Genomic DNA, 17718 nt, shown 5'->3' with positions numbered 1-17718 from the left:
AGAAACAGCACATCAGGCCGTAGTACCTTCTTGCAAAATACGGGCTGCATACGCATTTCGGATAACATCGTTTGAACACGGATGAAAACGCAGTGAGTGCGCAGTAAACCGGAGTGTGAACACAACCTGAGTACAGCAATCTCAAAAAACCAGCCTGACGCTTTTCGTCATTACGGCCTTCCTTCGGGTTTATTCAGGCGCCTGCTGCCCTCTACCGTCCCCAGTTGCCCATGGCACGTTGTCCGGCCCACGCTTGCCCGGGCCCGGCTCCTCCTCGCCCCTCGAGGATTGGCCGCGGCTCTTCTGGCTCTGATCTGAGCTGTCAGTCACGCGTTTCTCGGCTCTTCCTGGTGGCGGCTGTAGGGGCGTGAGCGGCGGCGGCGGCGCAGGTGAGGAAGCGATTGATCGCCTGGCCGGGGCGGGTCTGTTTGGAGCGATCGGAGGCGGCGGCGGCGGCCGGGGTTGTGGTGGGACGGGGGTTGTAGCAATGAAAGCCAATGGAGAGGTGGATTAGACGAGAAGGAAGAGCTGGCGTGGGAGAGGAAGCCTGGCGAGCAAACACCATAACCGATTCTTCGGCGCGCGGTCCTTTTCTCTCTCTTAGGTTCGGGAGAAAGGAAGATGGATCCCTAACTGGGGCCGTGACAGTTCCCGGAGCGGTTGTCGTGGGCCTCCGGGAGTGCTGGAGGGGTAAGCTGTGTGGCGCTCTTGCTTGGAGTCGGAGAAAGGGGTTTAAATTTGCTGGGCAAGGCTTGGCCCTCCCCGGATTTTGGCCCCAGTTGCCAAGTGACGCTGCTAGGATTGCGCTCTCGTTGCGAATCGCTGCTCCGCGTCCCTGCGTAATTATGCAACCTAATCCTCTGTGCTGCTGCATGTTTTTACTCGGTTGCATGCGCCACGGAATTAAGGGGGGCTTGTTCCCGAATAGAAAGGCGCACAGCGCGGGACTGCAGCCTTGGAGCCTGATTCTGAGCATGCCTACTCGGGAGGAAGTTGTTTGTTAAACTGAGGTTGCTTCTTTGCATGTAGGATTGCAGCCTGAGAGCACTGGGAAGCTGGACGTGAGCTGGGGTGGAAGGAAGGCTGGCTGTAGGGGTGCCGTTTCTGAAATGAACTTCGATGGGAATCAACTAGCTAGCTAGCTGCACGCTGGTGAATGCAGATTTAAAGCCTAGGCCTGCCATAGTTCAGGGCAGGCTAATGAACCTGTGCTCTTGAGAGTGTAGTGGAGTCCTTTAGTGCGAACAGTTTAGTTCCTTTGGGAAGCAGGGCCTTGTTGCTCTTTGGATATACTGTTGAGGGACCTTCTACAGGCCAAGGGCCATATTCCCTCCTAGGGAACCTCCTAGGGATGCCAGTGACGAGTGAGGAGAGCATATATAAAATATATATTTGCACAGTAGGCTTGTTTCTGCGCTGCACACACTCTCACTCACATCCTTCTGGTTTCCCCAATCCAGACAAGCAAGAAGCATTATCAAAATTCCATGAAGTGTGTGTGGGAGGGCGTTATTGGGGTGGTTTTTTTTTGTTACTATGGTATGTATTTGTGTGTGTTTATATTGGAAACTGTCCTGTGATCCTTGGATGAAGGGCGGTGTAGAAATTTAATAAATAAGTAAACAAACAAACGAATAATATTTTGTCACACTCAAGGAGAGTGCAAAGAAGGGCTGGGGAAGGTTTTAGCTTGAGGATTATTATTAAACCAGCCTGCGAATTGTAGCTTTGTAAGGGGACTAGGGGTCTCCTAACAACTCTCTCCGCACTCTTATCAAACGGCAGTACCCAGGGTTCTTTGGGGGGTACCATGGCTGTTTAAAGTGGTATGATAATGTTTTAAATGCATAGTGCAGATGGGGCCATAGTGAACTAAGAATTCCCCCTGGGGAGTGAGTAGCTTTCCAGACATACGTTTCTCAAGCCACTCTGCAGTATACGTGCAGCCACACTGGTATACGTGCAGGTCAGCTGGCTTGCAAGTTTTTGACCTTATAGAGTTATCTGCAATATTTTACTTGGGCGATAGCACGTTACCCCTTCCCCAGTTTTAATCTCGTTGTTGCACAACTGCCTGGTGTTGATAAGGAGGAATGATCATCAGCACCAACGTTTGATGTGATGACATTTCCCTCGTAAAAATGTACTTGGGCTGGCAGGCTAGGACTTGGGTGACCACATTTCAAACCTCCACTCAGCCATGAAGTTTACTGGATTGGGCCAGTCAGTCCCCAGCCTACCCTACCTCACAGGGTTGTTGTGATGATAATATGGAGGGCGGAGGAGAGGCATGTATGAGCTCCTTGGGGGGAAATGTGTGATATCAGTGGAGCAGCAATCATCATCATCCTCTTGAGAACTTACTCCAAAGTACCTTGCTGCCCATCCTAAAGCTTGAGGAAATGTGAGGAGACGGGTGGAAACTGTTTGATCAAAGGACTTGTGCCCTTTGGGGGAGGGGCTCCCCATAGAACTTATGCCACACGGCTTACTGTATCTCATGGCTTGAACCAAGTCAAAGCTAGGTCGAGGCCATGTCTCAGAATTAGACCCATATTTCACTTGCATTTAGGATGAACTAGTTTTGGGGAAACGGCATTCTCCTTGCGGTGTCTGAGGATCCCTAAGATATGAACTGGTTCCTTCTGTAGATGAAAATCAAAATGATGAAAGGGGAGTCCTCCGAAAGCTTCTGAACAGGTTGTCTTGACACTGTGTATTCTCTGGAAATATTAGGAACCTAGGAAGTGGCTTTATACTGAATCAGGACTTTGGCCCATCCAGTTTAGTATTGTCTTACCCTGGCTGGCGGTGGTCCTCCATGGCTTCAAACGGATGTCCCCAGAAATGCCTGGGATCAAACCTGGAACCATCTGTGTGCAAACCATGGGCCCTCCCCCTAAGCTTTTCTTAAGGCACAGCCGCCCTGCTCTTTTGGCAACATTTCTGTAAGTGGTGCCCTTCTGCTTAGCCAGTAGCACCTCTGACTGTGCCAGTAGTGTAGATTTTGGTGGCCAATAGATGTGCCCTTAAACACACAGCTTGTTCCTCCCCCCCCCCAATTAATTACAGGGCTTGGGGAGCCTGATTATCACTCTGAAGGGAGACTTCACTCCTGCACTAAGAGCTCCTTGCCTACTAGGGGTGTACCTAGGGTTGGGTTGGGTTGGCCCCTGCCAAGGGCACAGGCCCAGGGGGTGGCAAAAAGCACTAGGTAAGGTGGAGAGAGCCAATGATTGCCAAGGGTGCAAGGGACTGGGAGTGTGTGTGATACAACTCCTTGCTAAGGGTGCAAGGAAGTCTAGGTGCGTCTCCACCTCCATTGTTCTGCCCGGACACTGAGGTCCAGCGCCGAGGGCCTTCTGGCGGTTCCATCGCTGCAAGAAGCCAAGTTACAGGGAACCAGGCAGAGGGCCTTCTCGGTAGTGGCACCCGCCCTGTGGAATTCCCTCCTACCAGATGTCAAAGAGAAAAATAACTACCAAATTTTTAGAAGACATCTGAAGGCAGCCCTGTTTAGGGAAGCTTTTAATGCTTAATAGGTTATTGTATTTTAGTGTTCTGTTGGAAGCCGCCCAGAGTGGCTGGGGAAACCCAGCCAGATGGGTAGAGTATAAATAATAAATTATTATTATTATTATTATTATTATTATTATTATTATTATTACTACTACTACTACTACTACTGGGTATGCCTCTGTTCCCTACAGACCCTCTTAGGTGCTGAGATTTGCAGAGGGTGCCCTCTTGGTCGTTCCTCCACCATCAGAGGCGTGGGGGTGGTGGCAGCAGCTCAGGAGAGGGCATTCTGTGTGGTGGCCCCTAAGCTGTGGAACTCCTCTTTGCAGAAGTCCCCTTGGCACCATCCTTGTACAGCTTCCAGAGGGTGCTGAAAGACGTGCCTCTTTACTTTGGCTTTTGACACTTTAGTTATATCTTTTTAGGACCCAACTTATATTTGTGATTGTGAGTTGTTTTAAGTAGTGTTTAATATTGTGTTTTAATGTTGCAACCCACCCTGGGCCCTTAGGGTGGGTAAATAACAATAACAGTAACAATAATAGTTTGTAAGTCACTTTGGGTTGCACTGGGCAAGATAAAGCACATAACAACTTTATTTAAATTATAATTATTAATAATGGGGTTCCCTCCCCTCCCTGGATTAGGAGGGCCCCTTTTTGCTTAAAAAAGATGGTGTATAGACTTTTTGGTTTGGACTGGTGGAATAGAGCATATTAAGATGACTGAAGTGGGAGTTACGCTCTGTATACATTGCAGGGAGGTGCAGGTGGTGCTCTCACTTTTCTCCTGCCCCCCCCCCCCACTGGCAAAACGAGCCAAACATGGCCGAATGGACAAAACTTCCAGTCCTGTACTGCTGTGTTTGCAGTGCTCTTGTCCTTCCTTTCCATTGGAGCAGCTTCTTTCACATCAAACTGCCTTGGGGCAAACAGCATTGCTTAACAGAGCAGTAGCAAAGAAACTCCTCACTTGCCTTTTAATCCTTTATCTTGCTTCAGACACTGTGGATCCATGCCTCGAGGCTAAATACCACTTAAAAGGGTTTTATTCACCCCCACTGTAGTACCGAATCTAATGCGAAGGGGGGCGGGAACATGTGACTGGCTTGTGACTTAATGTACTGCCTCATGCGCAGTTGTTGTTTTTTTTTGGGGGGGGAGAAGAGAGGATCATGGCTGCTTGAAGAATGTGTTTTAATCTTTTGACTGTTTGTTTTTGTGATCGCCAGGCAGACTGTCCGATGAAGACGGAAACTGCTTTGCTGTTCCCCCTTGAGCTACAGCTTCCTATGCCATGAGTAACACCACTATGCCCACCTCTGCTGGGCCGCCCAACGACTCCTTGGTGGGCTACGTTTTGGTGCCATTTTTTCTTATCACTGTTGTCGGAGTCATCGTAGCTGTGGTGAGTTGTCTTGAATTCAACCAGATGAGCTCCAAATGCTGCACATTTATTTATTGGGTTACTAATACAGTCATTAAAAATAATCTGAGAGCAGAGTGCAATCTAATAAACTCCTTCCTTCCTTCCTTCCTTCCTTCCTTCCTTCCTTCCTTCCTTCCCTCCCTCCTTCTTTCTTTTCTTTTCTTTTCTTTTCTTTTCCTTTCTCCTCCTCCTCCTCCTCCTCCTCCTCCTCCTCCTCCTTCTTAATTTCCTTTATTAGTGGATAGTTCAGTCGGTTAGAGCATGGTGCTGATAACATCAACAATGCAGGTTCGATCCCCATATGGGACAGTTGTATATTCCTGCGTTGCAGAGGGCTGGACTAGATTATTCCCAGGGTCCCTTCCAACTCTACAATTCTATGATTCTATACTGAAAAAGGTGTCTAAGTGACTTACAGAAAGGTTAAAAGCCAAAATGGCTTAACTTCATTAGAACTTTTCAGACAACCTAGAAACAAACCCAGCAGGAAGACTTCAAAAACAGCAGCAGCCAGAACATTTCATCCGATAGGCCATCAACAAGCTTGTCACAAACTGTCCAAATGCCGAGGAGATGAAATAAGTTTTAATCTGGTGCTGAGGTGGATGGTGCCACCACTGGGAAGAGCATTCCACAGAAGGGGAGCCACCACCCAAAGCCCCTCTGTCTTGTTGCCACCCTCTGAACATCTCTCAAAGATGGCACCCAGATGAGGACCTTTTGGAGAAAGGTTCCTATTGGGAGAGGTCCTCTAAAAGACATTGGGGTCCTAATCACAACCAGTACAGTGGTACCTCGGGTTAAGTACTTAATTCATTCTGGAGGTCCGTACTTAACCTGAAACTGTTCTTTACCTGAAGCACCACTTTAGCTAATGGGGCCTCCTGCTGCTGCCGTGCCACTGGAACACCATTTCTGTTCTCATCCTGAAGCAAAGTTCTTAACCTGAGCTACTATTTCTGGGTTAGCGGAGTCTGTAACCTGAAACGTATGTAATCTGAAGCGTATGTAACCCGAGGTACCACTGTACTTTGAATTGAGCCAGGAAACAGAATAGTACATACGTTATATAAACTAAATCATACTTTGAAACATCAACAGTAGCGAAACACACTGATCTAGTGGGGCAGCTTTGCCCATCTTTACCAACAACAAGTTAAGCAGAGGCTTAAGTTCAAAAATGTATTTTTATTACAGCAATGGAATACATGGAGCTGCCCCTCCCCCCCCCCAAGTATAAATCCCTGAGCAAATCTCTTGTAAAAGTAGCTGGTTCAAATCAAGCGGCTGGGCAGCTGGCTGTTGTCTCGGTATTTGGTTCTGGCTGCAGCTGCGCTTCCGTTTCTTACCAGCGGTGTTGCCAAATTGGTCTCAGAAACTGTTGAGCCTCATCTGGAATTAGCATGACATCTGGTGAGGTGCATGAGTGGGTGCAGTGAGGAGCGCTTGGTCTGTTTGGCTGATGCTTTGCTTGTTCTGTGGTGAGAGGAACATTTGACCGGTTGTAGAGCCCCATAAAGGGAGATGGGTGAATGGGGAAGCTCGGTCATTCACTGTGTCCTGCTGAGCCTTGCCACCTTTTCTGCCTTCTCACTTCTGCATTATAAAGTTGCACCTTCTTTCCAAACCATTTCCCCTTCCTGTTGAGCTAGAAGGCAGCCAAACTCCCCTGCCATGCACTACAATAACCTTTAGTTTTTACTTAACCCTACTGTAATCAGCCGGCTGCTTAGCAGAAGTGGCAGAAGGTAGAGCTAGATCTCAGATAGATCTCTGGGGGAATCTGAATTAGATTGGCATGGGTTTGCAATTCCCAGCTGCTTAGTAATAGCAACATCAAAATGGCTTTTCCTACCTAGGTTAGGCTGCTGAAATGAAGAATGCTAACCAGTGTGGAAGAACAGTGAGTTCAGTTCAGTTCTGAAAAATAGAAGGCTGGTTTTGGAATGTGCTTAGAGGCCCATTGAATTCAAACGTCACCTTTTGCAGCTGGCTCTGGCTGCAAATTAGATTCAGCAATTAGGTTATTAAGCCAGGTCTAGATAAAGTTCATGTACTCATTTAACTGGGCACCTGAAATTAGATACTGCTGTATAAGGGTTGCTTTCAGTGACGTAATTTGTACCTGGGTGTAGGTACCTTGAGTTAAACTACATAATTGCTGATCTGGTTTTGAAGGATGCACTTTCTTTCATTTTAAGTTTGTCTTAAGAATATAGAAGGAGTAAATGGGAAAGGACTGGGCCCCTGTTTTGAAGTATTTTAAAGGCAGAAGCTCGACATGAGTGTGTCCTTCATAATTTACAGGGCATACATATTATTTATTTACGGTACTTATTTGAAGTGTTTTCATCCATATGGGTTGCAGCTTAGCGGCAGGTCCCAGGTTTGATTCCTTTCATCTCCAGGCAGGGCTGGGAGAAGCCCTTTTCTGAAACCCCAAAGAGTTGCTGCCAGTCTGTGTCAGGCAGTATTGAGCTAGATCAGGGGTCTGCAACCTTTAAGACAAAAAGAGCCACTTGGACCCGTTTCTGAAGAAAAAAAAACTGGGAGCCGCAAAACTCATCATTATAAAAATAACTTTTTTGTCACTTTATTATTTCTTTGTTTGACCCCTCAGAATTACTCCTCCTCATAGAAATAAACGTTAACTTAACAAGTTACCTTTTTTTGTGTGTGTGTTCTTCACTCCCCTTCAAAACAGTGACCAGCGTACATGCCCCTTACAATGTAGCGGGCGGGCAGGTGGGAAGGTGACGTCGGGACGGTGCGTGACTAACGCACGCACCACCCCCATGCAATGTCACAGCCAGTACAGCGCCCGCCACAGTGGGGAGTGTCGGGGCGCACAATGCGCCTCTTCCCCTCGCTAGTATCCGCCCTGGAGCCGCGGCAAAGGTGTAAAAGAGCCACATGCGGCTCCGGAGTCGCGGGTTGCAGACCCCTGAGCTAGATGAACCCAATGGTCTGGCTCTGTCAAAGGCAGCTTCCTATGTTTCTGCTCTTCAGCCAAAAAAGGCTCCCAGAGTAAATTGCAAATTTCAGTAAGACACTCCCTGCCCTCAGGCATACCATGATAATCATCATCATCGTTTATTTGTACAATCTAAAAGACTCATAACACAAGAAAAGCACTATTGGGAGAGAGGAGGAATAAAGCACTTGAGTACGACTCTTGAAAATCTTGATTCTTTCCCTGCCCCAAGTGGAGGGAATTTGAAATATTTTCCTGTTCTATCTTAAACAGGAGCCAGATGGGTGGGGTATAAATAATAATTATTATTGGACAAACCCACCATTTTAATGCGTTAAATCTGGCCCTTGTGACCGCAATTTCCCTTAAGGATGCCCAGAAGCTGTGGACTTAAAATAAGCAGTTTCTTCTTTGGCCTTTGCCTCGCCTAAAAAATGGATAATGGGATGGGACTTTGGGCTTATTCGTACTTCTGCTTGTGACGTGCCTAGAAAGGGGGAGCAGTTTCCTCCTTGCCCAGCTCCTTTCCAAGGGAAAACCTGCTCTTTAGTGATAGTCCAGAACAAACAGCAATCTGGGGAAAACCCAAATTGCCATTTGCTCCAGTTAAGTGCTGAAGAGCAGTTTTCCTCAGGGGAGACAAGTGTGGATAAGCCCTTTGTTTCCTTTCAGTGGAAAGGGCTAATGGGGAGTGCAGTATGCTTTGCGAAGCTCCCTCCTTGAGAAGGGGTATGAAAATATTTTAAATAAATAAATAGATACTGTCATGGAGCGGCTTCTCTTGATATCTTTGTTGTCATCCAATACCGAGAGCCAGGGGTTCTCATGCTGCAGCCTAATATCGTGTGACATCGCCATTGTCAGGTTTGCTCCTTGTCCGTGGACGGGTGTAGGAAATGCTTCTCCTGCTGCTGGCGTCTGTTGCCCTGTTAATCCTTTTCTTTCTTGTTCCATGCTTCATTCCTCGAAAGGAGAAATAATCCGTAGACGCTCTGTATGCTTCTCTCATGGCTGTTTCTCTTTTCACATTGCAGATGATGTACATTCAGAAGAAGAGAAGGTAAGGGGCTTGTGCTGGGTGACCAATTAGTTCTCGTTGGAAATGGGGAGTTTTGGGTCATGTGGCTCTTCAGAACCAACTTTTCTTGCTCAAGAAAACGGCTTTTGTCTCAGATTGAGAACACAGGAGCTTTTGTGTGCACGGCTATCAGCTGTATATTTAGCTGGTTCTACATATGATAAGTCAGTTTCTATGCTTTGGGCAGTTTATGGGATTATTTGAGATAGACTCATGATAATTATTTGTGTGGGTGTGTGGGGATTAATAGTATTTTAACTATTGCATGCCCCTTCCCTTTCTACCTGGGGGGAAATGGTTTCTGGGAATAGGGGTGGCTTTCAGCGCACGGAAACACTTTGCTCGCAAACTAATCTATCCACCCTAATTTTGCATTTGCTCCTGTATAAAAGCCAGTCGCCACATAGGGAAGTGGGAAAGTGGTATCATTTCTTTCTGCTGATCTGTCTCTCAGATATGACCGGTTACGCCATCACTTGCTGCCGATGTACAGCTATGATCCTGCAGAGGAGCTCCATGAGGCTGAGCAGGAACTTCTGGTGGAGCCAGAAGACACAAAGGTGAGCTTACTTGGGACCTACAGAATCATAAAATTGTAGAGTTGGAAGGGTACCCGAGGGCCATCTCATCCAAGCCCCTGCAGTGCAGGAAAAAGTCTGATCTTCTATCAACTGAGCTACACAGGCTCGATTTCAAATTTTCAAGAACAAACTACAGTGGTACCTCGGGTTACAGATGCTTCAGGTTATAGACTCTGCTAATCCAGAAATAGTACCTTGGGTTAAGAACTTTGCTTCAGGATGAGAACAGAAATCGTGCTCCAGCAGCGGGATGCCCCATTAGCTAAAGTGGTGCTTCAGGTTAAGAACAGTTTCAGGTTAAGAACGGACCTCCAGATATGAGAGACATTGCACATACCTCTGTAAATCAAGAAAATCTTTAATAAAAATACATTTTTTAAAAAACAGACCTCCAGAACGAATTAAGTTCTTAATCCAAGGTACCACTGTAATATGATTAATTAATTGCAGGCCCATGCAAAATACCCTTACCTCTCAAACCATCCATCCTTTGGGGCATTTCTCTCTCTCCACTCACATACCAACCATCCATTAATGCACCCACCCAGCTCCCTTCCTGCATTTCTTTCCTTTTCTGCATCTCGGGAGAGACAAGGTGTTTTCCGACAAACAAAATGGCAAAACGGTGCAAAAGGGGGAATAGACCTGTGCAGCAATTTTGTTAGGCAGATTAGAGGGCAAGGCCTTTGGAATAAGAAGCTCAGGATCCTTTCTGAAATAGGTTCACATAACTCTGTCAGGAGTTTCTTGGCCCTGGGCAAGGAAGTATTTTGCAAGCGTCAATCCAGTGGGATCCATGCTTACAAAGCACACTCTCTTCAAGTGGGGAGGAGGGTGCCTCTCCCAGGCAGGAAAGCCATGGGTGGAGCCTGCCAGAGATAACAAGGGCTGCATAGCATGCAGCTGAGAGTTGCCCCACACCTGGTGTAAGATGCATGTGTTTTTTTACTTTGTGATTTTGTGATTTGGATGTGGATTGGTTCCAAGGCATACAAGCACTACATTTTAAAGCAATCTTTCACTGGATTGGCTCTCTTTGGTGTTCTTCTTCCATAGATCAAAGATGACTCACTCCAATAGAAAAAATAGTAGCTGCACCCATTCTTAGCGCTTTAGTACATTAGAGCTGGGGTAGACATCTTTTGTGTGTCAAGGACTGCATTTGCACAGGGTTTTTGAAAATGTCCCCAAGTCTTTCCATCTTCAGCCTCTCATGTGAAAAACAGCAATGGGGAGGGGGTAGCATTTAGAAAAATGAGATGCTTAGTTCTCTGGCATTTCCAGCTTACTGTTTGTCAGTTTCCGGAAGTTTGAGAACCATTGCATTAAGCCATTGGAATGCCACAGACAAGCGCTACAGCTGAGTTACCATTTAAAGGGTGTGGTCAAAGCCTAAAAGCATATTTTTAATAACGCTAACCAACGTGGAGTTTTGCTGAAAATTGGGTCAGTGACCCAAGCAATACATAATTTGTGCAGGGATTCTTCTAGCAAAGAAATGTCTACAGCTTTTATGAGTAATCAGTATCTATGCCGTTGTGTTAATAGTGAGCTTGGTTTTAAGTTTATCTGCCCCTTTTCATGGTTACATAATAAAGACCGCAACCTGCTAACAGAAGCATGAAAATGCTTTAACCCTACTGTAGCTTGTGAGGAGGAGGAATCATTTGGGAATTTTACTGCTAGTTCAACTGTGAGCAGGGCCTGGGGCATGTGCCTAGGACCCAGAAGCATTTTTGAAGCCTTGGTGTCATTGCTTTTTTTTAATGAGCAAAACTTAACACGCCTGCATTGTCTGCAGAGTTTTGCTAGCCGAATGCGTTTTGGAAGATAGATGCAATACAGGCAACTGTGCGGTTGGCGTGCATGGTGCAAGCTCTCTTCCTGCTAACGTTCCACCCACAGAATAAAAAATGGAAGTTCAGTTTCCATTGGTCTAACCACTACTTCGACCAGCAGAAGCCATGTTGTGTCTAGAGCTAGTTATGTAAGGTGTCCCATAATAGAGATGTTCAGCAGAAATTTAATTAGTGCGCTGGTAGAATCAATTCTCGTACTCATTTTGGTAAATGTCAATTGCCTTTTTACTTTGAGCAGTGAACTTGGAGTGTGTCTGCTTTCTCTTTTTCTGGCTCTGGCGTGATGCAGGAGATTTCCAGTCAATCAGCTGATTTGGCTCAAAACTGCAAGGAGAAAAACAATCCCTTTGAAACAGAAACTGCCAGCTGATTGCTCTCAGTTGCAAATATAAGACTGCTCTGTTGTGGGAAGTGTTTATTCTCAGAAAATGAGACGATTGCTGATGAAGGTATGGTGGATGTACTTGATCGGGTGGATGCAATGAAAGTGTCTATTGTACATTGCAGGTGATGCGAGCCTGGGGAGGATACCAACCCTATCGCCCTTCTTTTATGGACGTGAAAGCTTAATGCTGCTCAGCTCAGACCAACAACAAGTTGTGGACACATGACCTCATCTACTTGGCATGCATGCCAACTTTAAGTACTCTCAAGGGCCATTAAGTTTGAACCTACTGCCTTTCTTTCCACTTGAGAACCGTGTCCTTTTGGCTAGGTTCCTAGTGAGGGAGGTGAGTAGGTGTGGGTCCCTGCTGCCGACACACTTGCCCGTGAAGATTTTGTGCACAGAGCAGCCTAGAGAGTTGCACGTTTGGATCTGGAAAAGCTCTGGCTTGGCATGGCATTCCTATTTCATTTGAGATGGATATAGGTGGAGGTTCTGAAGCTCCTGAAACTTCAGGCACTATGAACTACAGTCCCAAAAGGCTCAGCTTTATGAAAAACAAACAAAACCCAACTGACCTCTGCTTCCTTTTGTGACAGCAGTGTCATAGCCGCAGCAGTTATGACATTACAGTGCAATTGCTAAATGCCAGCTATCCTAAATGTCTCCATACATAATGAGTACATCACTTGGTCGCTGGGTTCCCATGACGTGCCCCTCTACAGAGGCAGGGAAAGTGAACAAGTTGCACAGCTAATCTTTTGGGTTTTTTTGGGGGGGGGTGTTATAGTATTATCCTTCATTTTACAGTTGGAAACGTGTGGTAATGAACATATGCCCAACTGTGTATCCAGGGGGATGCAGTTTTGCTGGGAGCACCATGCAGGGAGCACAGGGTTGGGGAACCTGTAGCTCTCCAGAGGTTGTTGGACTCCCATCATCCCCAGCCAGTTTGGGCCAGTGGTCAATGGTGATGAAAGTGGTACCCCAACAACCTTTGGAAGGTCACAGGTTCCTTCTTCCTAGTTAGTATGTCAGTTAGAAGGGGCCTTAATATATTTCTTCAACCAAGCGTTTTAAGTTGAGTTGGGTACTTCTTTCTACAATGACGATTTTGTATCTGGGCACTTGTCTTTGTTTTGTAAATAAAGTTCGCCTTGAACAGGAGCATCTCTGGCAAAACTTCAAGCTTTTCCTGTAGCCTGTAATGCTTTATAACTTACCTTTAACCCAACTACAGCGGCTTAAGCAAGCGCTGGGGGCAAGATACATTGCTGGCCTTGCCGAAGCAGAAAACACATTGCCATTGGTTGGCTGCCAAGCTGGGAACTAGCTATTGAACCTAACCTATTGGCATGATTAAGAGCTTCACAGGTGACTTGGGCAATACATGTATTTGAACTGTTTTCTTTGCCTTTGCTTTTCTCTTTCCCTTTCTCTTGTCCCAACAAACAGTGTTTCAATCTTCAGCGTTCTCGCTATCCACTATGGTCTTCCTTGTATGCAACCAGTACTAGAGAGCAAGGCTGGTGCTCTATGACCCTGCAGTGCAAATGTCTTGACACCTAATGATGCCTTTTTTGGTTCTAGATAATTTCTAGCTGTCAAGAGAAAAACAAAAATGAAGTCTGTGGATGTGGAAATAAAGAGACTTTAATTTGCACATGACAAATTGACTACTAGGGAACTTGTCATAGCGCACGTTGCACCAGTTGCCTCCTTGTCATTCTTAAGCACACACCTGGCTAATTCACATGTTGGCTAAACTGATATAACAGGTTTGGGGATTGAGCTTACCTGGCCTAAAATTGCATCCTACTAAAGCAGTAAGCAGTTTGCAGGCTTCAGAAGGCAAGAGCCTAATAAAGCAATCACAATGCAGTTTAACTCATTTGTACACTTCCAAGTGTAGCTTTTTGTCTAAGCTGCTCTGGATCTATTCAACCTATGGGCATGCTGCCATGAATCAACTTGACTGAACCAGCTCAGAAAAGAATCTCTTTGTAGATGGTCACCTTCTAATGATCACTTTTATTTTGGGATGTGCTGTTATTATCCTTCCTGTTTGGGAAACATTAATGGTGGCAGTGGGAGGGCAATCCCTGTTGACTTGAGTTCTGCTCTCAGGCAGTAGCTATATATGTGCACAGAAATGAAATTCCCATTTAGCTTAGCTTTGTGCCGTTACTGACCATGTGGAAGGCTTATTAGCTACATGAGCATCAGCAGGAGACGTTAGCTAACCCATCTATCATGAGGGGTAGGCTATAAGATTCTCAAGTTACTTCAGAGGTGCTAGATTTAGCTCTGTACCCAACAGGAAGTTGTGGCCAAGGGTCTCACCACTTGAGATGGTTGTTTAGACACTGGTGCAGGCTTCCTCAAACTCGACCCTCCAGATGTTCTTGGCTTACAACTCCCATGATCCCTAGCTAGCAGGACCAGTGGTCAGGGATGATGGGAATTGTAGTCCCAAAACATCTGGAGGGCCGAGGTTGAGGAAGCCTGCACTGGTGTATGTACTAAGAACAGTAAGGTGGCAGGGCTTACCTAAAGTCTATGGCTTTTGAATGGGTAGTGTACATATAAATCATTTATGTCTTTGCTTGTTTGTAGTCTGCTCTTGCTATGTAGGAATTTTGTGCAACCTATTTCAGAGCATTTTGCCTTCTTGGTTTGGCCCTTAGATACATATATGCATACACACATTTCATTAACGTCTCCCTTTCAAATATACATGAGCAGTGTTTACATCTGTCTAAGAAGGATGCTGCATATAGTTACAAGCAATCAGATCCAAGCTAGGTTTGCCCTTGAACTGCAATCATAAGCAACTCTGTTCATAACTGAATCCCCATTCAGCTCAGTGGGATTTGAGTCTCAAATAAGTGTGCACAGATAAGATTGTAGTCTTTCAGGAGAGCTATGACCAGTTTGTTGGAAGGAGGGAAGTATCTGATTTGAGTTAATAAGGCCAGCTATTTCACTGTTAAAGCCATATCAGATTTGGTGATGCCAAAATGTAAATCTAGTTTAGGTTCCAAGTATGCAACAGCAAGACACAGCCCAATGCTTTTGGGTTCAGAGCAAAAGGAAGAGCCAGATTTGAGGCAGTGCCAAGGCAGGATTCCTTTTTGTGCCTTTTGGGGAAGCTCATTCAAGTTCAGGTGCCTGGTTTGGCCTGCTGCTTGCAGGACTGCTAACCTGTAAGCTGTGGTCTCATCTACTCCAGCTTAGAAGGTAGCATTCACAGATGCCCCCGAAACAAAACACAAAAGGGAAGGCTTGAAACATCAAGTGTTTTATTCAAGTAAACTGCAAATAGGAAATCAAGAAATCTTTAGCAATGGATCAGATTCATATAGCAGCCTACAAACCACTGCTCACACCTTCCTTCCCCCTCTGCTGTCTGTTCTTGAGTAGCTGAGGCAAGTTAGACATTATCATAGTTCAGAACTCACATTTGATTTCAGACCCATGGCCTTAATTAGCTGAAAACATCAAGCAGGGTGAGGGGAAAAGGACCAACCAACTCTTTACATTTTAAGAGGCAGAAAAAAAGACTGTCCCTTTCTTCCTATTTCCCTGATACATCAACTATAACCTTGTAAAAATTTGAAACGGACAGGTAGCTGGTTAATGGTAAACAGTGAAGTTTAGTCTCTCCCCTTAACTTCATGCTAACATATAATTTAAGCACCACATTAATCCTCAACTTGGAAATTGAAGAAGTGATTTGTTCCAGCATTGTGCAAATCATGTTATCCAAGTTTAGAAAGATGTCTATTTCAGCAACAACAGGGCTATTACTGCATATTTCTAGAGCATTTCGGCACAAGAGAGACGGAGCCACTTACTGGTCTTGGAAGAGGAAAGACCCAGCAATTTTAAAGAATTATGCAGCAATCTTAAGCTACCCCCTGGATAGAAAGCCCTGAACTAAGATGTTGTCAGGTTATGGGCTATGCATCCAGTCAGCAGCTTCTCTGAGCAACTGCATTATTAAAATCAAAGTATATGCATGTAAGCAACAGATTCTAGAACCAAGTTAGGTCCTGGGGACAGGAGTGCAGCGCAGCCTCCAATTTGGACTGCCACCATGGTAATCACACTCATTTCCCAAGCTGAACAAGAAACAATCAGCACAGGAATTTACATGGCACCCTCTGAACAAACTGGTTTCTGGCTGTCAGGCATACTGATCAAGACCAATCGCACACCAAGCTCTTCATCCAGAAGTGCTCTTTAAAATTTGAACCAGTATTAAAGGCTATCCAATGCAGTCTCCTCTAGCCTTCAAGGATGGGGGCCTTAAGAAGCCCATACCTACAGTTTGTCAGAAGTAGCTCACAGTTTTGGATAATATGGTAGAAACCCAGTATTCTTCATGGGCAGCCAACTCATGGAAATGAGGCCAGTCTGCAAAAAACAACAACAACCCCTCTCCCCAATTACTCACCAGTCTGACAAATGTAGTATTTTTTCCCTTTTTAATAGCACAATCGTTTTAGAAAGTCAACTCAAACTAAATCATCTATAGTGTAAAACGTCAGTTCCAGAGAAAGAAACCAGACAGAACCTGTTGGAATAATAAAACTTTGTAACCGGTACAGCAGCATCAGAAGCAGCAGCAACAAAACAGCAGCAACTCCATGTTTTAAGAGAATGAAACTTAAAATTATCCAGAGGTAGTTGTGAATGAAGGAAAAAGAAAAAACCTTGAAAGACAACATGTTGTGGAAAGACAACTGTAACTAAACACACTAACTGTGCTATTTCCAATGGAGAAAATAACCCAAAAAGAGACCCAGGGAAGGGGGGATTCTGCCATCTTGTTTTCCTTGGTCTTGGCAAAGTCTTCTCCGGTTTCAAGAAAGATCCAGTAGTCCTGTGTGTGCAGAATGACTGAGCACAAAGGGGAAACATATTTTGGGTGTGGGCTTCCACCTGCAAGACCCCTGTGCAGGAGCTGGGGCTACAAGAGGAGCAGACTGGAGGGGGACTTTTGCAGCTGTTGGAAAGAGCTTTCCCATTGGCAGATGAGAGCCAAACAAAGCCTCCCAACTAATCTTGCCTATGGCAAACCTAAACTGTTTTAGCTCCAAGGCAGCTGACGGGGGCTAGATTGCATTGCTGTTGACTGCATGGGGCCTACTGTGAGGAGCCATATTATTATTGACGCATAGGAAACTGAGCATAAAAACAGGCAAAAATCCTCTAAAACCATTAACCAGGAAAACAGCAAAAACTTATCATCAGCCTCCATTTCAATGCTTTGGCTCTTTCCAAAATGCTCACTTTCCAGAAAAATGCACACAATGCACAAGGGGAGATCAGGGTTGATAAGGAAAAACTAGACTGCCCCACTCTGTTCAACATGAATAAGTGGTTACTATAAAGATTTATATACTCCTTTCTCTACAAGGAGTGTAATTGAAGAGACAGGCCCAAACAAAAAAAACCCACCCTCCCCCAAACAACCAATATAATATAGAACTACATGAACTGGTAGGCTAAAACTTTAACCCTGTCAAATGAGAGGGGAAAACAAGATACATGGTTCTCCCATTGAACATGACACATCAAACGTGATGGCTGATTTGTTTTACACTGTACTCCAGTGTTGCCGTTTTGACTGTGAGAACATTGGGAAAGGTGGGTCAGGAAAGGGGTGAGGATTCTTTGTTCCTTCCTCAGTCCCAGAACTTGACAAGAGACAGGAAAACTGAATTGCGAGGTAGAACCAGTTGACTATTTTCACTGCTCCTCTTCCGACGACTCCTGGGAGATGGTGACCTCTTCTTCATCCTTCTCCTGTAAAGGGAGAGAAAAAGGATTGGAAGAGTCATTTGGGGAGACGTGTGTGTCTATTGTACTTTGATCAAGTCTAATCC

General features: G+C 45.4%; 2 protein-coding genes across 12 annotated transcripts in view; one reads left to right on the top strand and one right to left on the bottom strand.

The window, feature by feature from the left end:
• The first annotated feature begins 227 nt into the window (after window positions 1-227).
• SMIM29 (small integral membrane protein 29) lies at window positions 228-16262 on the top strand. 5 transcript variants are annotated; one of them, XM_083618097.1, is made up of 6 exons: window positions 228-389; window positions 605-690; window positions 4751-4926; window positions 8956-8981; window positions 9454-9559; window positions 11947-16262. In XM_083618097.1, exons 3-6 carry the CDS (start codon window positions 4816-4818, stop codon window positions 12007-12009), a joined length of 306 nt encoding a protein of 101 aa, XP_083474223.1. In that variant the 5' UTR covers window positions 228-389; window positions 605-690; window positions 4751-4815; the 3' UTR covers window positions 12010-16262. The 5 variants fall into 5 exon arrangements, with proteins under 5 accessions (XP_083474223.1, XP_083474225.1, XP_083474226.1 ...); XM_083618099.1 differs by having other exon boundaries at window positions 263-389; window positions 4755-4926; XM_083618100.1 differs by lacking the exon at window positions 605-690 and having other exon boundaries at window positions 288-389.
• Window positions 15110-17718, bottom strand: part of HMGA1 (high mobility group AT-hook 1) — a 24624-nt gene continuing 22015 nt past the window's right edge. For all 7 annotated transcript variants that reach the window (XM_083618093.1, XM_083618089.1, XM_083618088.1 and 4 more), the window contains one exon: window positions 15110-17638. In XM_083618093.1, coding sequence (XP_083474219.1) covers window positions 17582-17638 — 57 coding nt within the window. In that variant the 3' untranslated portion in view covers window positions 15110-17581. The remainder of the gene's footprint in view (window positions 17639-17718) is intronic.

Source organism: Podarcis filfolensis (assembly GCF_964270895.1).
Source record: "Podarcis filfolensis genome assembly, chromosome: 6".
In the NCBI taxonomy this organism is placed as follows: Eukaryota; Metazoa; Chordata; class Lepidosauria; order Squamata; family Lacertidae; genus Podarcis; species Podarcis filfolensis.
Note: the sequence above shows the minus strand (reverse complement) of the source record. Positions and strands in the feature narration are given on the sequence as shown.

Coding starts and splice junctions, on each gene's coding strand:
- SMIM29 (XM_083618097.1), top strand. CDS start 4,816: ATGAGTAACACCACTATGCCCACCTCTGCTGGGCCGCCCAACGACTCC. Junction 8,982..9,453: donor TACATTCAGAAGAAGAGAAG/GTAAGGGGCTTG, acceptor TCTGTCTCTCAG/ATATGACCGGTTACGCCATC. Junction 9,560..11,946: donor TGGAGCCAGAAGACACAAAG/GTGAGCTTACTT, acceptor TGTACATTGCAG/GTGATGCGAGCCTGGGGAGG.